The 20,359-nt window shown below is 41.2% G+C and overlaps 1 protein-coding gene across 1 annotated transcript; it reads right to left on the bottom strand.

Annotated features, from left to right (window-relative positions):
* Nucleotides 1-7,964, bottom strand: LOC308053057 (very long chain fatty acid elongase 4-like; the record flags this gene model as incomplete). Its single annotated transcript, XM_080363792.1, has 7 exons — nt 7,904-7,964; nt 6,060-6,247; nt 4,872-4,952; nt 3,948-4,004; nt 2,447-2,561; nt 1,564-1,691; nt 1-171 (listed from the first exon to the last, which is right to left on the bottom strand). Exons 1-7 carry the CDS (start codon nt 7,959-7,961, stop codon nt 1-3), a joined length of 798 nt encoding a protein of 265 aa, XP_080219918.1. The 5' UTR covers nt 7,962-7,964.
* Between the last annotated feature and the right edge of the window lie 12,395 nt (nt 7,965-20,359).

The following is a 20,359-nucleotide window of genomic DNA, read 5'->3' as shown; positions in this document are numbered from 1 at the left end:
TTAAGTTAGTTTCTCCTTCTTTCCCCTAGTGTAAGTCCAATAGTAGAAGTGTAGGAAGAGAGCAATGAGACTGAGGATGTAGAGGAAGACTGCAATGTTGAAGCCATCGGGGAATGGGCATTCGGCGAAGAGGTTGTAGGAAGAATGAACAGCAATGGCTACAAACTGGCACTGGAAGAAGGGGAAGAAAGAAGCAGCCAGGTTAGGGATCCTACATGAGACATACCCCAACTGATCATTTGGTCCATTATAAAGAGTATCAACACATACAGTGTCCTCAGGCCAGAGTACCACCTGCTTGCCTCTCCTGATATCCCCGAAAAACTTGTCTTTCAAGCCCAACAGAGTTTTCCCAATATGAAAGGCTGTAATGTGTCTACCAAACATTGAGACTTGCCCACAGCTGCAAGGAGCAGGTTTGGAATCCAGCCCTTCCCGCCTAGGAGCAGACTATTGCCCTTGTGCCACTTCTCTGCAATGGGCCAATAGCTGAAATCTTGGAACATGGAAACTGAAGGTGGGACACTCCTTCTTTTCCCTGATGGCAATCAGATTATTATACTCATAACAATTTTGATTTGCATTTTAGGCAACAGAGAAGAACTACAGATGCTACTTTTATTCATTTAGACATTAATCCTTTTTATTATTATTATTTTTTGCTAAGTCACCTATCTCAATATCCTGAAGCAATGAGTTCTACCTATTGAAATTATGTTAAATAAAAACTGATTTTCTTTGTTACATTTTGCATTAAAAATACCTTTTCATGTCATGAAATGCTTTCTTGTTCTGCTTTCACCATTCAGGATAAATAAAATTATCAACTAGCCTTCAGTACATCACTAATTTACATGTACTCTAACCCTTCTTCCTTTTCTCTGGTAACTGCCTACTTTTTGTTTCCAAAACCTCTCTTTGTGTGGAATTAACTCTCCCCCATGCTTAACTATAATTGTTGTCCTTGTCTGGAACATTGCTTTTATGCTGTGTCTTTGACAAACCATAGGGCTGTCAGGACTTGTCACCTCTCCAGAGAGGAGGAAAAGAAAACCCAGAGGGATTCTCTACAGAAAGAGTAAAACATACTTAACTCCCCTCTGTTTGTCTGCAGTTAGACATATTTTTCCTTTGTGAAAAAACAGAATGAAGGCTACCCAATCTCCTGCCCTGGTGAGAATCCAAAGTTTTCCCAAGCTACTGCCCCACACCTCTCAAAATCAAGCCGTGTTTTCAAACCTCCAAAGGGGAAATGGCTGTCATATACAACAGAAAAGGGAGTAGTTTAATTTTTATTTTTTCTTTCTCCTTTCCATTACAAAGATGGGGACTTATTAGTTGATATGTTCACTGAAGTCCTCTTGCTAGTTTTCTGAGTACCATTCAGAGCTGGTCACCAACCAGTTCACCTCTCACAGTGGTACATGAGGACACCTAAGGACAAGGTGATTTCCATAAGCAGCAAACAGAAAGATTTGAGCCAGGCAGGAGACAGAGACAGACAGGAGGGGCCATCACACCCAAGACATGGGAGTGCAAAGATGAACACATGGAATTAATTACCAGCTGCATGATGGTTAGGTAACGCTTCCACCATAGGTAACGATGCATCTGTGGTCCCAGGCTGGCCAGGGCATAATAGCCGTACATGAAGATGTGTACGAAGGAGTTTAGCATCCCAATAAAGAAGGCTGAGGGGTAAAGAAGTCAGAATGAACAAGACACACAAACCATTCAAGACTAATTCTGTGGTGATTTCACTATAATGATGCTTTCAAAATACATCGTATATCTCCTATGCATGAATCTTCAATTCAGACTCTGCCTAGGAAGCATGTCATATTCTCCTTTCTTCTTTCAGCATATATCCATCCTATATTTAGTGTTCAGAGAAGAACTTCAAAGGCAGAAAATTCTTGATCTTCTGACCTAAGCATTTCATACCATTTTCATTTCAAGGCCATGTTGCCAAAAGGGCTTCCCAAAAATTAATACCTCAGAATCTTGTACATGGCCTACCTATAGTGGTCTAGTACTCTGTGTCAGCTTCATAGGCTTCTCTTTGGTAGAGCAAGACGGAGAAGCAGTCAGGATACAGACCCAAAAGGAATGAGGACCAGGCAGAGCTGGAGAGCCAGAACCTGGGCTGAATGGGGACTGACAGAGCCACTAGTCTGGGTGGAGATACAAACAGACCTTGCACAGGATGTTATTGTTTCTGTTTGGACAAGAAATGACTAGCTCATTCTTGTTCTGGATGAGGCAGTGAATATAGCAGCCTAAACAGCCCAAAGAGCTGAGCAGATGGTATCAACTGAAATGCACACATTTTTCACACTTTCGGAAACAGGTGAGCTTCCTACCTGCCAGTCAGCCCATCTGCACTGTTTATGCTGTCTCCACAACAGAAGAAAAACAGAAACACAAGGTGTCTATGGAAGCATACCTTGTCCTCCAGGCACATATTTGACCCCCGACCACCAGTTGAACAGCATAGTCCCATGATGGTACACATGCAGAAAAGTCACCTGTTCTTGTTTCTTGCGCAGGATAAAAAAAACCTGAAAGAAACCAGACAAAGGAAAAACTTAAGTTGATGTGTTTAGACAAAAGATTTTACATAAAAGTGATGAGAACAATGAACTATGATTTTGAATCTTCTAAATCTATTTCCTCTGCTGCAGATAAAAACTGGTGAAATTCAAAACGTGCAATAGATCTCATATTATTTGGAATGGGGAAAAACTGGAGGATAGAATTTGCTCCATAGAGCCCCAACTATTTTTATCTTGTGTTCAGGTCCCAAGGTCCAAAGAGGACACATTTGAGTCTCTGACTGAACTTCCATGTAATTTGCAGGTTCTTGGGTCTGCTCCTTTTCAGGACATAGGTTAGATGTTTATTGGTACCAGAGAATGATCCAAAGAAAAAGTGTTGCGTGGAATGCCCAAGCCCTTCTGGAATTTGTATTAGTAAAGATAATTATTTTGTCACGTGAACATGTGTCAGGTCACTGTATTTCAGCGTGCACTCACACAAAAAGTGAATTTGTTTTTCAGGGACCCAGGACTGACAAAAAGCTGCTTTTGTTGCTGATGAAAACAGAGAAAATTGGTCAAGCCACTGGCAATAGGCCTAGGAGGGCTCCACATGCTGATTCACTTTTCAGACAGTGTGTTTTCAGCTTATCCACCAAAGAGCACTAGATTGTGGAGTCTTAGACAAACCAGGATACAACTTATTCCTGGTGAACAAGCAGAGAAATGGGATTCCCTTGTTATTTCAGTCAGCTATTTATAATATAGGAGGAGACCTGAAGACAAGCTATATGATGGCACTGTCTTCAGGTGAACTGTCAATTTCCCATGAGACACAAACCTTTAGCCCCCAACTCTGGGAAAACCTGCAGCAGCAAAAATATCAGGACACGTACATTCACAGTTTCTTTACTGCCCAGCTAATCACTGTTATTCAGTTAGACAGGCAATGGCAGATCCTGTCTGGCTAGCTAGACCAACTGCTAGCTAAGATTTTGGGGGACAGAGCAATAGCCACAGAGAAAGCTTCTCCCCTAGCCCTGTGGATAGGAGGGAATGCCCACCAGCAGGAAGGGTGCCAGGGAGTGAATGTACACAGCTACTGGGACAGACACGGGCAAATGGGAGGGCAGAGATTTTTTTTTTCTGGAAAGGATCTTTTGAGGAAGCCTGGCAGCATGGTACCCAGTAGTGGTGCTGGACTCATGCAGGCCAAATGCTGTTTCAGCCTTATTCTCATAAACAGGCAGAGCAGAACAAATGAAAACAGAATTTGCTGAAAAGCATCAACCAAATCAACACAGGATCAACCGAGGACATTAGCTTTTGGCATCTTGCCCCTTTCTGACAAGGAAGTGATTTATTTACAGCAACCAGTCCCGCTATGGAGCCGAGCTGAGCCCTCCTTACCGTATCAAGCAGCTCGATAACTTTGGAGAAGAAGAACCACCAACACACTCTTGCCATCTGCTGGGCATCACAAGGAAACGCTGTTAGACCTCAGAGCAAAATCACTTCTCAGTCTCACTGCCTGAGATTTTCAACTATGCACTGTGTTAACACTGCCCACCTGGGATCAACAGCAAAAGATGAAATCTAAGGGGATCTTTTATGACAGATGTTTGTTTGTTTGTTTGTTTGATGTCGAGGTGGAATGGCATTCAGGTTTGCCTTGACAGGTTAGGTGAATGGTTTGCTAAGTTGCTTGCTCTTTGCCAGGACAAGGACGAGCTGCTCAGAAACTGTTTCTAGCCTGATGACAATTTCTGAAAAATTGAAAAGCTAATATACATTCTTGCATCTGCTCAAAGCCTGATTATATTTGGAAGTAAAGCATAATAGCTCTGAAATAAAAAAGAAAAAAAAAAATCATGCAGTATTTTGGAAAGCTGAAGCCAGAGAGACCCACCCACCCTGTGATGACCAGACAAGCAAGAGTTTTATACAAATCCCTCTGGTAAAAGAAATGTTGAGTAAGATTTATATCCTGCAAAGCTGAGGATATAAAAATTGGCTTTCTCACTGATAGTGATCAGCCAGAATCTTTACATAGTCAATGGAAAGAGTCACATATATTTCAGAGGTAATTTGCAAAACCTATATACTAGACATACATGTTCAGGTTGTAGGACCACCCTCTCTCCAGTGATCAGGGAGGGCTATGTTGACTGAGATAATTAATTTATAGAGAAATAAAGCAAAGTGAAATAGTTTTACGAGCAGAAAACTGGAAAAAAAGCCTTCTTAGGCATGCAAATTGCTATTTATGAGCAAAACAATCTGCATACCCATGGGAGGAGCAGAGCCCAAGGCAAGCTTTGTATAGAACTGTACCCTCATTCCTAGTTCGCTTTGGCTGTAATCCACTGGCTGGCACAGGTAGCTGTAGTTGGCCAAGACTGAAGTTACCAGAAACTGAAAAAAAAAAAAGAAAAGTAATAGAGATCCATTTTCTGTTCAATGCCATCTGTTCCAAAATGATGCACATATTAATGCTAAGGTAATAGGGTCTCAATCTAGTACTCACTGACAGAAAATCCAAGCAATCTATACAGCTGAACAAAAAGCAAAACAAAATACTTCACATCCTCATTGGAATCTGAAAAATTGGGCTGGATGTGTTTGTACCTCTTCATGTAATCACTGGAGTGCTCCAAAATGCTTCGGTGGGAACAGTGAAATCTAGGTTTCAGAATCTCTCTCAAAATACACTGTTCCTTTGCAAAGATCCCATACTGTTTTGTTTTGGTGGTTACATTGTTACATTTGCCTGTTAACTGGAAAACCAAAAACTCGACCAAGTAACCAGTATAACTGAACAACCAAGCACAGATTGAGTAGCGTTTGCTAAAAAAAAAAAAAAAAAAAAAAAAAAAAAAGTAATTTAATTTGCTTTAACTAAATGTAACGATTGTGTTATAAACTTGAAGGGCAAGTTTGTTGACATCAAAATGTTTTCCAGACCTATTTCGGGCCTTGAAGAATTTTCAGTGGTGGCTTACGTAAACTAGGGAAAGGCTTCTATTCTGGAAAGGCTTGTGCATTGAGAACAAGCAGTAAACAGTATCATCAATACTCTCAGCAGCAGGAAGCTGCAGTGTGCTTGGCACTCTTAGAGTGGACTGCATAACTCTGGAAAAGCAGTTCTTATTCTCAGAGATGGTTGCCTCACCAGCCAGACCTGAGACAAAATGAGGAGGTTCCACATCTCTGTGTCTACCAAGGAGATCTCAACTTTCAACTTGGTCATTCAGGAACCTTCCAATGCTATTTTTATGACTGAGAGCAAGACTGAGAAATGTGAGGAAATGAGAGTAAGATTGAGAAACAGAAGGAAATGAGGTATGCTTTGGAAATAACGCTTTCAACAGGGCAATACTCCTCCTCTCATGGCAAAACATAGACATGTGCAAATCGGCTCCTACTCCTTTCATTGGAGTCCATCAGCAAAAGCTGTTGAAATGGCTCTGACTTTTAGACACTTCCCAGATGCTTACCTAGGCTCCAATCTTGTCTCCTCACCTCATAAAACATGTAGCTTGATAATGTCATCATGGCTAGATTGTAGGCAATGAGCAGGCCCCGCAGCTTCAGTGGTTTCCGATGACACATGTAGAAGGGTCCCAGAGCCACAACAAAAAGGTAAGAGGCAAAGAGAAACATGACTGGAAGTGGAGAGTGGACCAGAAACCATGAGTCTGTCCTTGGATCTGAAAAGCAAAACACACAGCCAAAGCTGGCACATCCCATACACAGTATGGCAGATATATTTAATTACTTCCCCTCAGCATGCTCTTTGCAGCTTGCTCTCCGGCAAAAAGAAAATTGGTATCTCATGTGTTTGTACAAAGCAGTACCACAGTCCTTCTCCGACCCTGGAGCTCCATGTGCCATTTTCCGCTCAAAGACACAGCATTCAGGTTGGGAGCGTAGTACTAGCAAGCTGCTTTGCTCAGCACCAGTCTTCTGCAGCACAGCAGTCAACAGACCTTGCCTGTCATGAGCTGGAGCCCTCACCACAGGCTGCAAGACTGTCCCACACACTGGTGGAAGAAGTAGTTCAAGACACATGCAGTAGGGATGTGCAGAACAAATCAAGAGTTCTTGGATTTTCAGGAGTTGAAATCTTTACAAATAAATGATAAAATCACTTCAGTCACTGGTGCTGTTTCCTTCCTGCCCCACAATGCTCAGGACACCTGAAATTCTGCATCCCTCCATTTTTATATGTATAGGGTGGACTCTCTTGAAAGCATGCCATTTCACTGGAAAATGACAAAACACTTCTCCCTGCTAAAACTGCTCTTAAGTCCTACAGGAAAGGGAATCTCAACATATTGTCTGTCATGCCAGCTCCTCCTAATACTACCTCATCCCTGGCCCACAGAAATGCAGGATACATTATATCTGCAAAGAAAATCCAGTTCCCATCCATGCTTTCCTCTCCTGTTCCCATTGTGGTCACTGATCTGCTAAACTCCCTCTGCATCTCCTTTTGCTTCCTTACCTGACAGTCCCAAGTCCCAGACCCTTCTCACTGTTCTAGCCCCAGGAACCTTGCAGAAGTCCTCTGCTGAATTTTAGTCCTTGGCTAACTTGTGAGCCCATGGGCATCAGGGTATTTTTTTTTTTAAATGCCATCTGAGCCCACATGACTCCGCTAATTCATGTCCCTTCTAAACCTGCCAGTTCTTCACTATTCCTGTTAGGGCTGTGTTGAGAGCTCTTTAGAGCACTTCCAGATTTAACAGTCCATCAGCAGTCCTGAATCCCAATTTCGACTCTCTTCTGAAATTCAAGTTCTGAAACATTTACAGCCTGAGCACCATGCCCGATGTCCTTCTCCCCATCAAAGCCACCATGCAGGCCTGCCATTCTACCTTCATGCCATTTTCTGGCTTTTCCTTGCATTTGAGGATCCAACAGAGCCCCGTGGGACCAAACTGGACCTGCAGAACCTCTAGCTATTGAAGATCTGAAGTCTCCTAACTGCAAAATGTCAAATCTCAAACACTGAGGATTGGTTTCTGTTAATACTTCATTTGATAACAGGTTTTACTGGCATCCCTGAGCAAATATTGCTCATCATCCTGTCAGAGTCTGTTGTACATTGAACAGAAAGCTGCTGAGAGTTCCCAACTACAGACAGGGGAGATCCCCGACCCCTTCATTCCTTACTGTGATCCAGCTGAGAGTCCCTGAGACATATTTCAAGACTTAAGGAAAGTTTGTGATCATGGAGAAGTGAAAATCTGCCTAGTGAAAAAAAGGTGATCTCACGTGAGGATCATGTTCCTTCTAGGTTTGTTCTTCATGATCATGCTATTTATGTGGAAATACCTGTCTAAGAATGCATCTCCACCTACCTCCACTTTCAAGGACCCAGTTGTAGAATTCTTTAGTTTTCTCCCAAGTTGAAGCCATCACAAGTTCTGGAAAGAAAATAAAATTAGCATCCCCAGGATCAGATTAACTCAATTTATCCTAGCCTTGATGAAGTCTTGAATAAGAAGGTTCCTTAGACAAAAGCTCAGGACTACAGCTAATGAAAATAAAATAGTTTGCTCTCTGTAGAAATTGAAATTTTGGACCAGGATTAGATTAATGTTTCAAGTAGGAAAGAAGACAAACTGCTGTAACGATTAGCTGTTTAACTTCTATTTCCGGATATTGATATTTTGTTGAAGTTTCACCTCTAAAAATATTCTAAGTAGCTGCATGCAAAATACCAGAGCCAGGAGCTCTGTGTACCATGTTGGGAAATCCATCACATGATATTTTTTCTAAAGCAATGTAGGCACAGCATTCACGCAAGGACACACACCAGGTAGCATAACTGCATCCTTCTGCAGGCATTCCTGGAGATTCACAATGCTAACAGGCACTTTGGGATTAATTCAGTACTGCTGCAGCTCCAAAGATGTTAACTGAACTATGGTAGTTATTTGGCTCTCTGAGGCCCAGTTTATATATTAAGTTTGTTTTGACTTACCTTGCATAAATTCAATAATATAGTATATTAAAGTAGAATACTCATATATAATATGATGTTCTTCCTCTTCTCTTCTTTTCTTTAGCAGGGAGACCTTTTTGATGGCATTTGGAAGTTCACCTAGAAAACACTGCAGTTACTTTCAACAGCTAGTTCTCTTCATTAACAAATATACAGGACCAGCTTTCTTCCAATTTCATCTCCTCCTGGTACTGAGGAAAGCATATTTTCACCTTTGACTTCGCATAGACTGCTGAGTATAAGAGCACCCATACCTCCTTTGGACCTGTCCCCTACTCTCCTCTGCTTGCTGGGTCCCTGCAGCACAATAGCTTATGCATTACACAGCAGGGAATACTGTAGTCTAATATAAGGCCTCTTTTACTCGTATAAATGTGTTTTAAGGAGCGTTATGAATAGAAACAGTTTCTTAATACTCAGATCACATAGCTCCTGGAACTACAAATGCACAGAGCATGCCTGGCACTGTTTACTAACTGTACTTTTGACTTTGCACATCAGGATAAAACCTGTTAAAATTAACAAGGCTTTGCTGTATCCCAACTGTATACAGATTTACTCTGGAGAAACATAACAATCAACAAAACTTGCTATACCTATACCTCTGCAGACCTCACAGCCTGACATGCAACTGCACACACAGCACTGTGTCAGTGACAGAAACATACTTGCACAAATTTCTCTCCTGCAGTCAATCACTGAAGCCAAACCTCTTTTTGGTGTGTTTTTCTGACACATATCTGGAGACCCTTAGCACACGCATGGCTGATACACATCCTGACACAGAGACACACACCCTTGTAATCCACGCAGAATCTGCCAGCAGAGATTAGTCAGTGATTATCAGCTGGCTCAGAGTCAATCCGGCACAGATTTCATATGGTTACATGCCCTCAAACGTTCCATACACATTCCAGTTCATTCCATTCCCTTTGCTTACTCCGAACCAGCCTGTAATGAATGGGAAAACCCAAGAATTGTGAACAGACTTACCCCAGAGGTGCAGCTGGCTTCTAGCCTCCCTTTGTTCAGGGTTGTCCTCAGTTGTATGCTCCCCTCACTCTGGATGGACGTGGCAAGCAGCAAAACAAGAAGCTGAGAGAGCATGTGTCATTAAGCAGACACTGCGCTCAGCTTTCTTCTCCGCAACTGAAGGTGAGTATGTCACCTGCTGAATCTCGCACAGATGTGGTGGATCTTCATGCTTCTGAAGAACGCAGCACCATTCAGAGTTTCCCACTATAAAACCACTGTGAGCTGCAGGCACTGTGGTGTTGTCTTGTAACTTTGCCAGGGTGGAGGTTACATCACATACTCCTCCCCCTCCCTCTCTTGCCTCTCCCCACATGATCTATCAGATTAGGGGACTGAGAAGAGGAGGAAAACAAATGTGGAAGAGAACTGGGATTCCACAGGAGTGAACACTGACTTTTAGTGTCATGCTTGGGAGTCTGGCCAGGTGGGAATCAGGCCAACGTTTCTTCTGCAGGTTTCTTCAGCACACATGATGACAGCTTTTCAAACAGTAAAAGATGAGGAAACATCCCAGGGCAAGACCCTGGAAAACAGTCTGTTTGGAGCACTCCTTCAGTCCATCATAAGGGGCTGTCAATGAGCCTTTTGTGTGCTCAAAATAAGTCCAAATCACAAAAAGAGGGAACACAGAACAGTGGGACCACCTACCCACTCACTCAGGGAAGGCAGAGCAAACTCAGCTGGAGTCACCCCCTCATGTCCAGACTCTGTCCCTGGAGGAGTCACATTTACTGTTTGTAAACATACATGGAAAAATGTTGAGAGGTTTGAAAGTGATACCAAGTTTCCCCCTCTGTCATCTCCAGCAGCCACATAATGGAAAAACACAGAGAGCCTTAGTTGGCAGTGGCTCAAGTCAGTAATTGCAGTATATGTGATGCAGTCCTGTGTGGAGGTACCAATGCAGAGCCACCAAGAAGTAACACAAAGCCTGGTGATGGGGTTCTGCTTGGTCACCTGGGGTATAGATATGCCCTCTTACTTTCCCAGTGGGTACAGTTTATTAGAAGAACTCTGAAAAAAGAGGGTAGCATCATATCTTGTACTACCGTGTTGTGTTTGTCACCAGATACGTGACAAGCAAAACACCAAAGATTAGCTTTTCAAAGCAGGATAATTAGACATACCATGTGATGGTAGTTTCTTGTTGATGCTGCTGGACAGTTACTGTGTTTCCATGACTGGTGGAAACTAAGAAAGAAAGTAAACAGATACTTTTGGAAAAGGTGATGTAGGGTCTAGGTTTTGCATTTTGGAGGTCAGGAGGTCAGAAGAACAACTCGGGTTAGGAGAAGGTTTGACTGATCTTTGATGTCATATTCATTAGTGGGTTTGGTTTTTTTGTTTTTTGTTTCGTTGGTTTTTGTTTGTTTGTGGGTTTTTTTGATTATTTTTGTTTGTTTGTTTTTGGTTTTGTTTTAAATCCAGTTTGTTTTTAATTCAGGTTCAGAGAGACAATAATTGTTAACTTTACATACCATTTTTTTTGCAGAGCTTCCTATAAAGGCCCTTTATAAGAAGTCTGTAATTTCTCACTAACTAACAGGTTTTGATTCTAAAGTTTTGGTGTCCAAGTCCTTAAAAAGGTTCAGTGATTTATCAGTGTGAATCAATGGCAGTAATAAATCAGACCAGCCGTTTCTATCTGTCTTTTATGTGTAGATGGGACTGTATTTTATTAGTCCTCTCTGGCAACTTTAAGTAATGTTTGCTGAGCTATTTGTGTTGATGTGTGAGATTCAGAATTAGAGACACAAACTTTTCCATCAATTTTTTTTACCCTGGTGAAAAAAATGCAGATGAAGTCAATTTGCACAAAAATATTTCACTTAGGCCAAAGTATTTTATTGTTCATGTAACCTGAAATTAAAAAAAAAAAAAAATACCATGAAGCATGTTCCATTTTTTAAAACCTGCCCTGTTCCTGAAGTATTCCCAGTGGTACTGTAGCAGATGTTCACTAGCACAGCTGGCAGATGGAGAGATGACATCAGTAACATGGTACTTTTACACTCCAAGAATGAGTGTCCTTTGATGGATGTCATTACAGCTGTGAGGGCAACTCTGTGGGGACCTCACACAAGAGCCCTTGGGGTTTTCAGTTTCATCAAAAACTCAGCAGAAAAAAAATTGCACCTTCACTGATTAGGGAAGCTATGAATGCCAAAGGGAACTGGATTTTTCATTCAGTGACTTCTCAAGAAAAAAGGGTTTTGCAGCAACATAGATTACAGCCATAGTAGTAAGCAACTCAGTTATGTACAATATGTGACAAATCAGACAGGTCAGTGAGAGATTTAAAAGATTGTATATTCCAGCTTTTTAAAAACCTGAATATCTCCTGCTTATAACATGGATGTTTGCCACAAAATCATTGTCAATAACAAATATCAACAGTAAAATGATTCTGAAAGCTTCTAGATAATGCAGATCTTGTTATTTAGTCTTCTGATTGCTGTTTCACCCAAATAAAACTATTAAAAGCACAAATTAACAAAACAGACCTGTTTCAATACTTGGGAAAGACAAGGAGCAGTGGGCCAGATTCATCTGGATATCCAGGCTATGTCATGCTGATGCTCTCAACACGCAGCAAAGGCTTATTAGATTTGACAGGCCTGTGTGCTTTGTTTTTTCTATCTACACATCATATGAAGGAGATGTACTGTGGTTCACATCTGAAGTCCAAAACCTAATAGGTTCTAACCTCAGCTCTTGTAGCAATGCTCTTTGTAGCTGTGAGCAATGTAATTAACTCTCTGAGACCAAAAATACTTAGCCATCCAAAAAGTTTGTTTTACTATAGATGAAATTGCTTGAAAAATGGCAACTGCTTCCTGCTGTTAATCAAGCTGTTACATCAAATTTAAGACCTATTGTTTACTTTTCCAATCTTTAAGACATTAGTATGTTATTATCTCAGTTACTCACTGAATCCAGGCCAAGCCCTCTAGGGCGGGTAATTCTCAGATCTGATTTCCCATTGAAGTTCACTTTCACAGTGAGCCATGCTCATACCACACCAATAAGCAAAACCAAACCTGCCTGAAAAAAAAAGACTAAGTTTTCCAATCAAGCAAGCTGACTTTCTTCATCAGCTTATAAACTGCAGTGAAAGACGAGATCTCTTCTGCAGTGGAACACATGCTTAAGTGATATCACCAGCCTGCTGAAATTAATAGAACACTGAATAATAGCAGCAGGAATATCAGACTGGATTATAGACTATCAAACCAGTTAAGGCACCACAACCTTAACTACGAGTATACATTTTAAGATCTGAGGTGGCCAGATACCTTCTAAAACTTGCATATACCTGGCCCTTGGAAAACCTGAATGACATCAAATCCACTTCATGTGCAGTTTAACTGAACCAAACCTCCCAAGCATTTTGTGCATGTAGATATTCATATGTAGGGTTTGTTATACAGGTATTTCAAATTACTTGTGACTTATGTATGAAACTTATGCCACCTGACCAGGGATGAAGTCCAAAAGAAGATGTACACCACCAGTTGGCAGTATATATCTCAGGTGGCCCTTTCCTGATCAGCTTCATCTGGCATGGAGGTTGCTGAAGGTGTAGAAAGGCTTCAATAAGTTGTAAATGTCATAGCTGCAGATGCCACAGTCCAGGAAGAAAGGCAAAAAACCCCGAATCTCTCATTCAGCTCATATCCATATCTGCACTTTTGCTGCACAAAGTCTACAGCCACTTATTGGATAACCTAAGTCTTAGGGTGAGTGTACCTAAGTTATGAGAAGTTCAAGGACAAGATCATACTGTTAGCACTACCAGCAGATGAAGCACTACTTTGCTCCTTGGCAAGACTGGCCTTCAAAGAAAACTCTGAACTTCTGGAATGGCATCTTCATGAGCATATTTGTTGAGGGAGGTCTATATAATCTCCCCTGCTCTCTACTCTTTAACAATCACATCAGCTTTCAATTGTTAACAACAGAAATAAATAGCAGCTGTTTTTATGAGTACTCTCTCAACGGGTAATGTAATAATAGATGTTTTTACAGCAATAGAATTTCCTGCAGAATAATAATTGAATGACTCAGGTTGTTTTGCTAATATGAGATTACTAGCTCATATATTTTTTCTGGAACAAATCAGTGATTTCAGGTGACAATCAACCATAATTAAAACACTCCGGTAACGTAACCAAACTTTTCAGTATGTTTGGGTATAGTCCACAATACTCTTGTGCATGAAAAGATCCAAGCATTTCTATTTAGAGCAAACAGAAGCCCTTAAGATGTACAGTGAAGCAACTGAAGGAGGAAGCTTCTTCTGCCTCTCACACCATGCAAACAATTGCACAGATATTGGAAAGTTTAACACAGATCACAGGAAGAAAGGTTTTGATAGAAGTACTGAGTAGCCTGTCACTATGCATAGGACTGGAAGTTTACAGCAGCTCTTGTGCACATTATGGCCTTAAAAAAACAGGATTTTTATTTTACCAGCATAGATTTTTCATTTCAATTATTCTTCATACAATATATGAAGCATATGATATATGAAGCATACTCTGTGATCTCGGAAAAGTCATTCAGCCACTCTGTGCCTCAATTTCCAAATCTATAAAACAGAAGGAACACTTGCCTATCTATCTAACAGGAGTGTGGTGAAGGTGACCTGTAGTTAGTGTACAGCCATATGAATCGCGTTGTGCCCATTTGGGTGCAAAACCAGGGCTCTACTTCTGGCTCTGAGGCTAGTATCTTTGTGATCTTGGGTAAGTGATTTCAGGTAGGAATCACCTTACAAGACACTTCAATTTAGGTGTCTAAATACAAGTGTCTACATCTGATTTAGCTCCTATTATACTTAGGGCAACTCTAAGGACTGATTCAGCTGCCCACACATAGGAACCTATGACATTCAGGGTACCCTAAGGTATCTCACCTGACCTCCTGAGGCTCCAGTAGGCAAAAGATTCCTGCAGGTTCTGTGCCGAATCTGTGAGCTCCACATGGATATCAGAGCGATCATAACGCATCTCCGGTGGCACTAGGTACCTATGTAGTGGCATCTGAATTGAGTCCTCTTTGCTTCTATACCCATCTTTGTCAATCTGGACTACTTACTCGATCAGTTCTTTGAGGTAAGAATCTTCTCTCATTATGTGCTTTTTTGACCAAGCATCAGTCTTGGTTGTAGGAGTCTGAAAAAGCCCTGTCTCCAAAAGTACATTGCCAAACAACTTCTAGGTCTAGAGAACTCAGAAACCTTTGACTTTCAACTCAAAATCTACTAACCATTCATCATGTCTTGAATCAGTATTGTTTCAAAGTTGGACTATGATTGGTAAGAAATTAATTAATGCTGATCCCAAACACTATTCAAAAACCTCCCAGAAATGAGCTGAAAAATATGTCTTGACCAATCAGGTAATAACAGCTTCCTATTAAAAGAAACTAACAAAACCAACTAACCAAGCAAACAAAAAGAACACTTGCAGCATTTAGGGGTAGTGATAACAAAGGTGGAACTGATGAGCTTTCATTTGGACATTAGGTTGGGGATTATCTCATCTAGTTTTATATGCCCAAACTGATGAATCCAGGACCTAGAAATAGTTACACAGAGAAACAGGATTTTCTAGTAACCTACTTATCTGCTGTAACTTTGATGTCAGTCTTAGAAAGGAGTTGCCCTCTGGACTTGCTCCTCCCTCTTCATTTGTTATAGAAGGAGTCACTGACAATGAACTCTGAATCAGGGCAGTAAAACTGGAAGGAAGGATCCCAACCCAGTGGATGTCAGGAGTATTGTTCTAGTCCTAGAGCTCTACAGAGCACGCAGAATGAGCTAGCTTGTTCAAAGTGTCTGATATAAACAACATATGGGTCTCCAAAAGCAGACCTCCTAGTATTTACAATATACCTGAGCCATGGGTAGAACATATGTTTAATTGGTGCTGCAACTAGTGCAGTATCCACATAAGACTACAGTGCTGTGGCTGTCTGCTTTGGGATGATGACCCCTGTCTATTGTTTTTTTAATCCAAAATTAAGGGAATATAAAACCTTTATAAACCTCTCTCTTTATAATACTTGAATGTTTGAGTTCTTTTGAGAATTTTCCTCTTCCATTTTATTCCCACACAAAACAATCAATGGCAGTGAACTGAGAAATTAATTCTGACCAGCTGTTCCTATTGAAGGGTAAGTACATAATAGTACTTACCACCGAGCATCCACTGCCATTGGAGAAGGGATTTTTTTTCCTGCCTGTATCCTACCTTCTGATATTCCTCCACTATGCACACATAGCTGATCAAACGTGCCAGTCACACTAGATGCTATTTCAGAGGCTGGAGAGAGATACAAATAGTACATAGATTTTGTGCAAGCCACCTACAAATAACTGGGGTTCCCACTATAGGAAAGAGGATGCTGTTGTAATTGAAATGCTGCCATTAGAAGCAAATAATGGGCATTCTGAATTACCACATCAACATCTGTCAGCCTCATAAGGATTCTGAAAGTCTAAGACATCTCTCCCTTTTCTTGTTTGCCTGGCAGATACCTATATCATCTTCCCAATGCAAAGATATCTATACCAAATTGTCTTACCTAAATCTCTCTGTGATGCCAACGTATTTTTTTCCCCTTCTGTTTCAGCCCTACACCTGGAGAAACCTCCCCACAGAAATGGGTGTGGCTATTGTCTCACTCCTTTTCATCTTCAAATCTTTCACTCTAATTATGCCTGCAAATCGCTGGCATGTGGTGGTCAACAGGCAACTGCCAAACCAGGATGTCTCCCTAGCTCTTACCACTTTACTTTCTTTTCCCATGTTGCCTACTCCTACCTTTATCCTGTCCATGTCTGCAAAAAACTTGATTGTGTCTAACATGCAGATCGCAAGATCTGCAGGGTACAATTCCCCATGCAGTGACTATCAAAGTAATTATAGTAGCAATAAAAATTGAGGGTGCAAAATCCTTCTTCCTCCTTTAATGATCTGGTATATCTGCTCCCAGTGATCCGGAAGCCAAGTAGAATAGATATTTATAGGAGCCAGAAAGCGAACAATTCAACTTTCCAACTTCTAATGGTGGATCGTGTAGACAATAGGTAGTACACAGTGTTCTGATCTCTGTCCTGATGCAATTAATGTTTGGAAAACAGCAGACACCTTCCTGAAGTTGCCTTACATTTACAATAGAAAAAAGATTCAGTTTTGTTATAGCATGTCCTTAATCTCTATCTGTGCATAGCCTATGTCAAATAGAAGACTTTGCTTTGAGTTAACATAACTCATAACAAAAGGAACAGTGATGTGAAATCTTTACTGAAGCAACACACCTTCCTTCAAACTGAAAGGGTGGCAACTTCCTGACTGGGAAGGACTTCATCTGGATTTCACGCACTGCCCTCACAGCAATGAAAACAATGTAGAAGATCACTGGGGAGAAAAATAAATATGCTATTCCCCCTCATTTTATAGCAGAAAAAGGATGCAGTTGTGACTCTAGACCTGACAGGCTCCTTAGGCTAATGGTGAATCAGTTAGTAACTAGCAAGGTCAGATGCAGTCAAACGGCTGCAGAGCTGCGCTGTGAAACTGAGTGACGTGAATCCTTTGTAACTTCCTGAGGTGTTATGAAGCTTAATTACTGTTTACATATGCTTGGAGATCTTCAGATAAAAGACAATATGTTCATGGGAAGCATCATTAATAGCACTGTTGCTGTTGGCTAGTACAGTCCTCATAAAGGTGACAACAAATTAGCCAGAGGAACACACAGGAATACTCTCTCCTCCTGCTGCAGTACATGCAATGGGAAACCTACTGATTTCCTTTCTCCTGCAATAGCACTATGTACTAGGGAAAGTTAACCTAGCCTATAGCCAGAGGTCTTGTCATATTTGCAGGCTATAGGCCAAATCCTGAGTGATGATGTGGACTAGCAATCCTACTTTGGTAGCTCAGTACAATTCAAGCTGCAATATACTTCAGCCTTCCTTCCTGTCTTAAATACTGTAAGAAGTTTGCAACTGATCCATTTGGTTCAGTACACATTCCTGGGCTTGCAGTTTTGTTCTTGTTGCCCTCCAGTGCTTTGGAACACAATTTTCTATACACCAGTATAAGAAGCACTCTTAATAACAGCATATACTCCTAACTGGAAGTCAACACACTACCATTCTGTGAAGAAAATGCTTATCTCTGCCAAAGGAGAGACAATGCAGTACAAAGCAGACACTGACATTGAATGAAAGACTGTTTCTGAGTATGCAGATCACATACCTTTGTCTCATCTGTTTGTTAAAAAATGGATGGTGTACAACTTGTTCCCTCCATTTCTAACACATCAAAGAAGCCTTTCAAATGACTTTCTGTCATGAGGAGATTTAGACAATTAAAACATGATATAATGACTGTAGAGCTAGCAATGGCCAAACTAATGATATAAAGAATCATAGGATGTCCTGAGTTGGAAGAGACCCATAAGGATCATCGAGTCCAACTCCCGTCCCTGCACATGACAACCCCACAGTTCACATCATGTGTCTGAGGGTGTTGTCCAGTCTCTTCTTGAACACTGTCAGGCTTGGGGTCATGACACCTCCCTGGGGAGCCTATTCCTGTGCTCCGCCACCCTCTGGGGGAAGAACCTTTTCCTAATGTCCAACCTAAACCTCCCCTGGCACATCTTCCTGCCATTCCCTCGGGTTCTGTCATTGGTCACCAAAGAAAAGAGATCAGCGTCTGCCCCTCCTCCTCCCCTTGTGGGGAAGTTATAGCTGCCCTGAGGTCTCCCCTCAGTCTCCTCCAGGCTGAACAAACCAGGTGACTTTAGCTGATCCTTATATGGCTTCCTCTCCAAACCCTTCACCAACTTTGTAGCAGCTAAAAAAAAGAGACCTGTTTTTGCAGAAAAGTGTTCACATCATTTATGGGCTACCCTAAGACTAAAGAGATTGTGCACTGAGATTCTAAAACTATGCTGATGGCTGATAGTTCCACCTCTGTACTAAGTAGGTAAAGCAGAAGCACAGATTTAAAGGTTTCCTGCTGCTCCCTGCAAAATTGTATGCTAGGTATGCATTTAGGGCTCTCATAAGTGAAAGCATGTTGCCAGCATAATTAGTCATCAGGCTCATTTGTGCAGTGCCATAATTGCCCTCCACATAATTCATCAGTAGGTCCCTCTCACTCCACTTACAAATAGATTCACTTCAGGATTTCACAGCCTCTTCTGCCCAGCCGTGTTCCCCAGGAGTAACAGCTTAACCAAACAACAGCTGCCACAGTAAAAGGTGATGATGTCATGTGACATCAGGGTACTTGCAGTCATATTCTAGGAGGCTGGTGATACAGCAAGAGAATTCACTCAGCAGTGAAGGGCAGACAAGAAGGTTTCCACCCCTGTGAGAGGCACTGATTAGTCATAAGGGTGATAGACTAATTGTAGTCTTAAATTAACAGAATAGCCTGCCCCTCAGCAGTATCAGGGAATCAATTCTGTTCAGTTCCTTTTGTGTCAGTTAGATGGATTATCAGAGAGATCATGTAGATCTCAGGCAAACATTAATCCCCTATGAGCTACCTGGAAGTCAGCCATAGATGCCAGGGCTCAGTTGTGAACTGGGGACTAATGCCAGTTATTTTATAATCTTTTTTTTTTTTTTTTTTCATGTAGCCCTGAGCATTTATTCATGTCTCAGACATCACAGTCTCTTTTGCTGTATTTGGGAACATTGAGCAGCTGCATCTGCTGCAAAAACAATGTTTAAAAAGTTGGTGTGTGTCGTCTTAGCAATAATGGCAGGATACCCTGCAACTGGGCTGTTGGGCAAAACAAAGTAATTTTTTTATCATAACCAAGTGCTACTTAATAGTATGGTGGGGCTTTTCTCTCCTCCCACAGAATTTCCTGAACTGGCTATGATTTCACCTCACTGGAAAGAAGCTGAAGACATTAAACTTGTCTTCAAACATAGCTATGAACAGATGTGTGAATATAGGTAACATGAAGAGAGATTGTTTCCAAGCTTGTGGCTGCAGATTGCTAGAATTTAACTGTGGGTCACGTGTGGGAATGTTTGATAAATGTTGGTGCTATTTGTACTAAAATGGTACAAATCACATGTCACATAGACAGGATAGGGGAGCGTAACAGGGAAAGCCAAAAGAAAGCAATAAATGAGTGTCTGAAAGGATGAGCAGGTTCTTTTTTACTCTACCCGACAAACTTCAAGAACATAGATTCTTCCTCCCCTGCCTGATAAGGAGAGATAAAGAGGATCTAAAGCAATTTAAGCACAAGAGAATGCATCTTACAGTAACACATTAGCTTCCAAATATGACGTTCTGACTTAGATGCCTACCTCAACAGAATTTTACCTTCTTCTGCCATCACTTCTTCCATGGCCTGTGGTCATACAGAGATTTTGATGTAGATTCTGCTTATACATTCCCTTAGTCACTTGCCTTCCAGAAAGACCCTTTCCAGTCTGCTTAAGTTTTACTCCCTAGTTCTTTATTACCCAAATATAAGCATTCTAGTTGTTCCTTTCTGACGCATCTCAAATTTGCCTAATTCTTCACTAAAATGCAGTGACCGATGATGAATCCCATCATCCAATAAAGAACATCTAAGTGGAAAAAAGGGTGGAATAACTTATCTAACTTCAATCACTTCTGACACACCTCACTTTTTTTACATATAGCACTCCTATCAGCAATGTTTAATAAACCATTAACTCCCTTAAAAATATAGTAAAATTCTAAGATTGAAGCATTCC

This window comes from Nesoenas mayeri (assembly GCF_963082525.1).
Source record: "Nesoenas mayeri genome assembly, chromosome: 1".
NCBI lineage: Eukaryota > Metazoa > Chordata > Aves > Columbiformes > Columbidae > Nesoenas > Nesoenas mayeri.
Note: the sequence above shows the minus strand (reverse complement) of the source record. Positions and strands in the feature narration are given on the sequence as shown.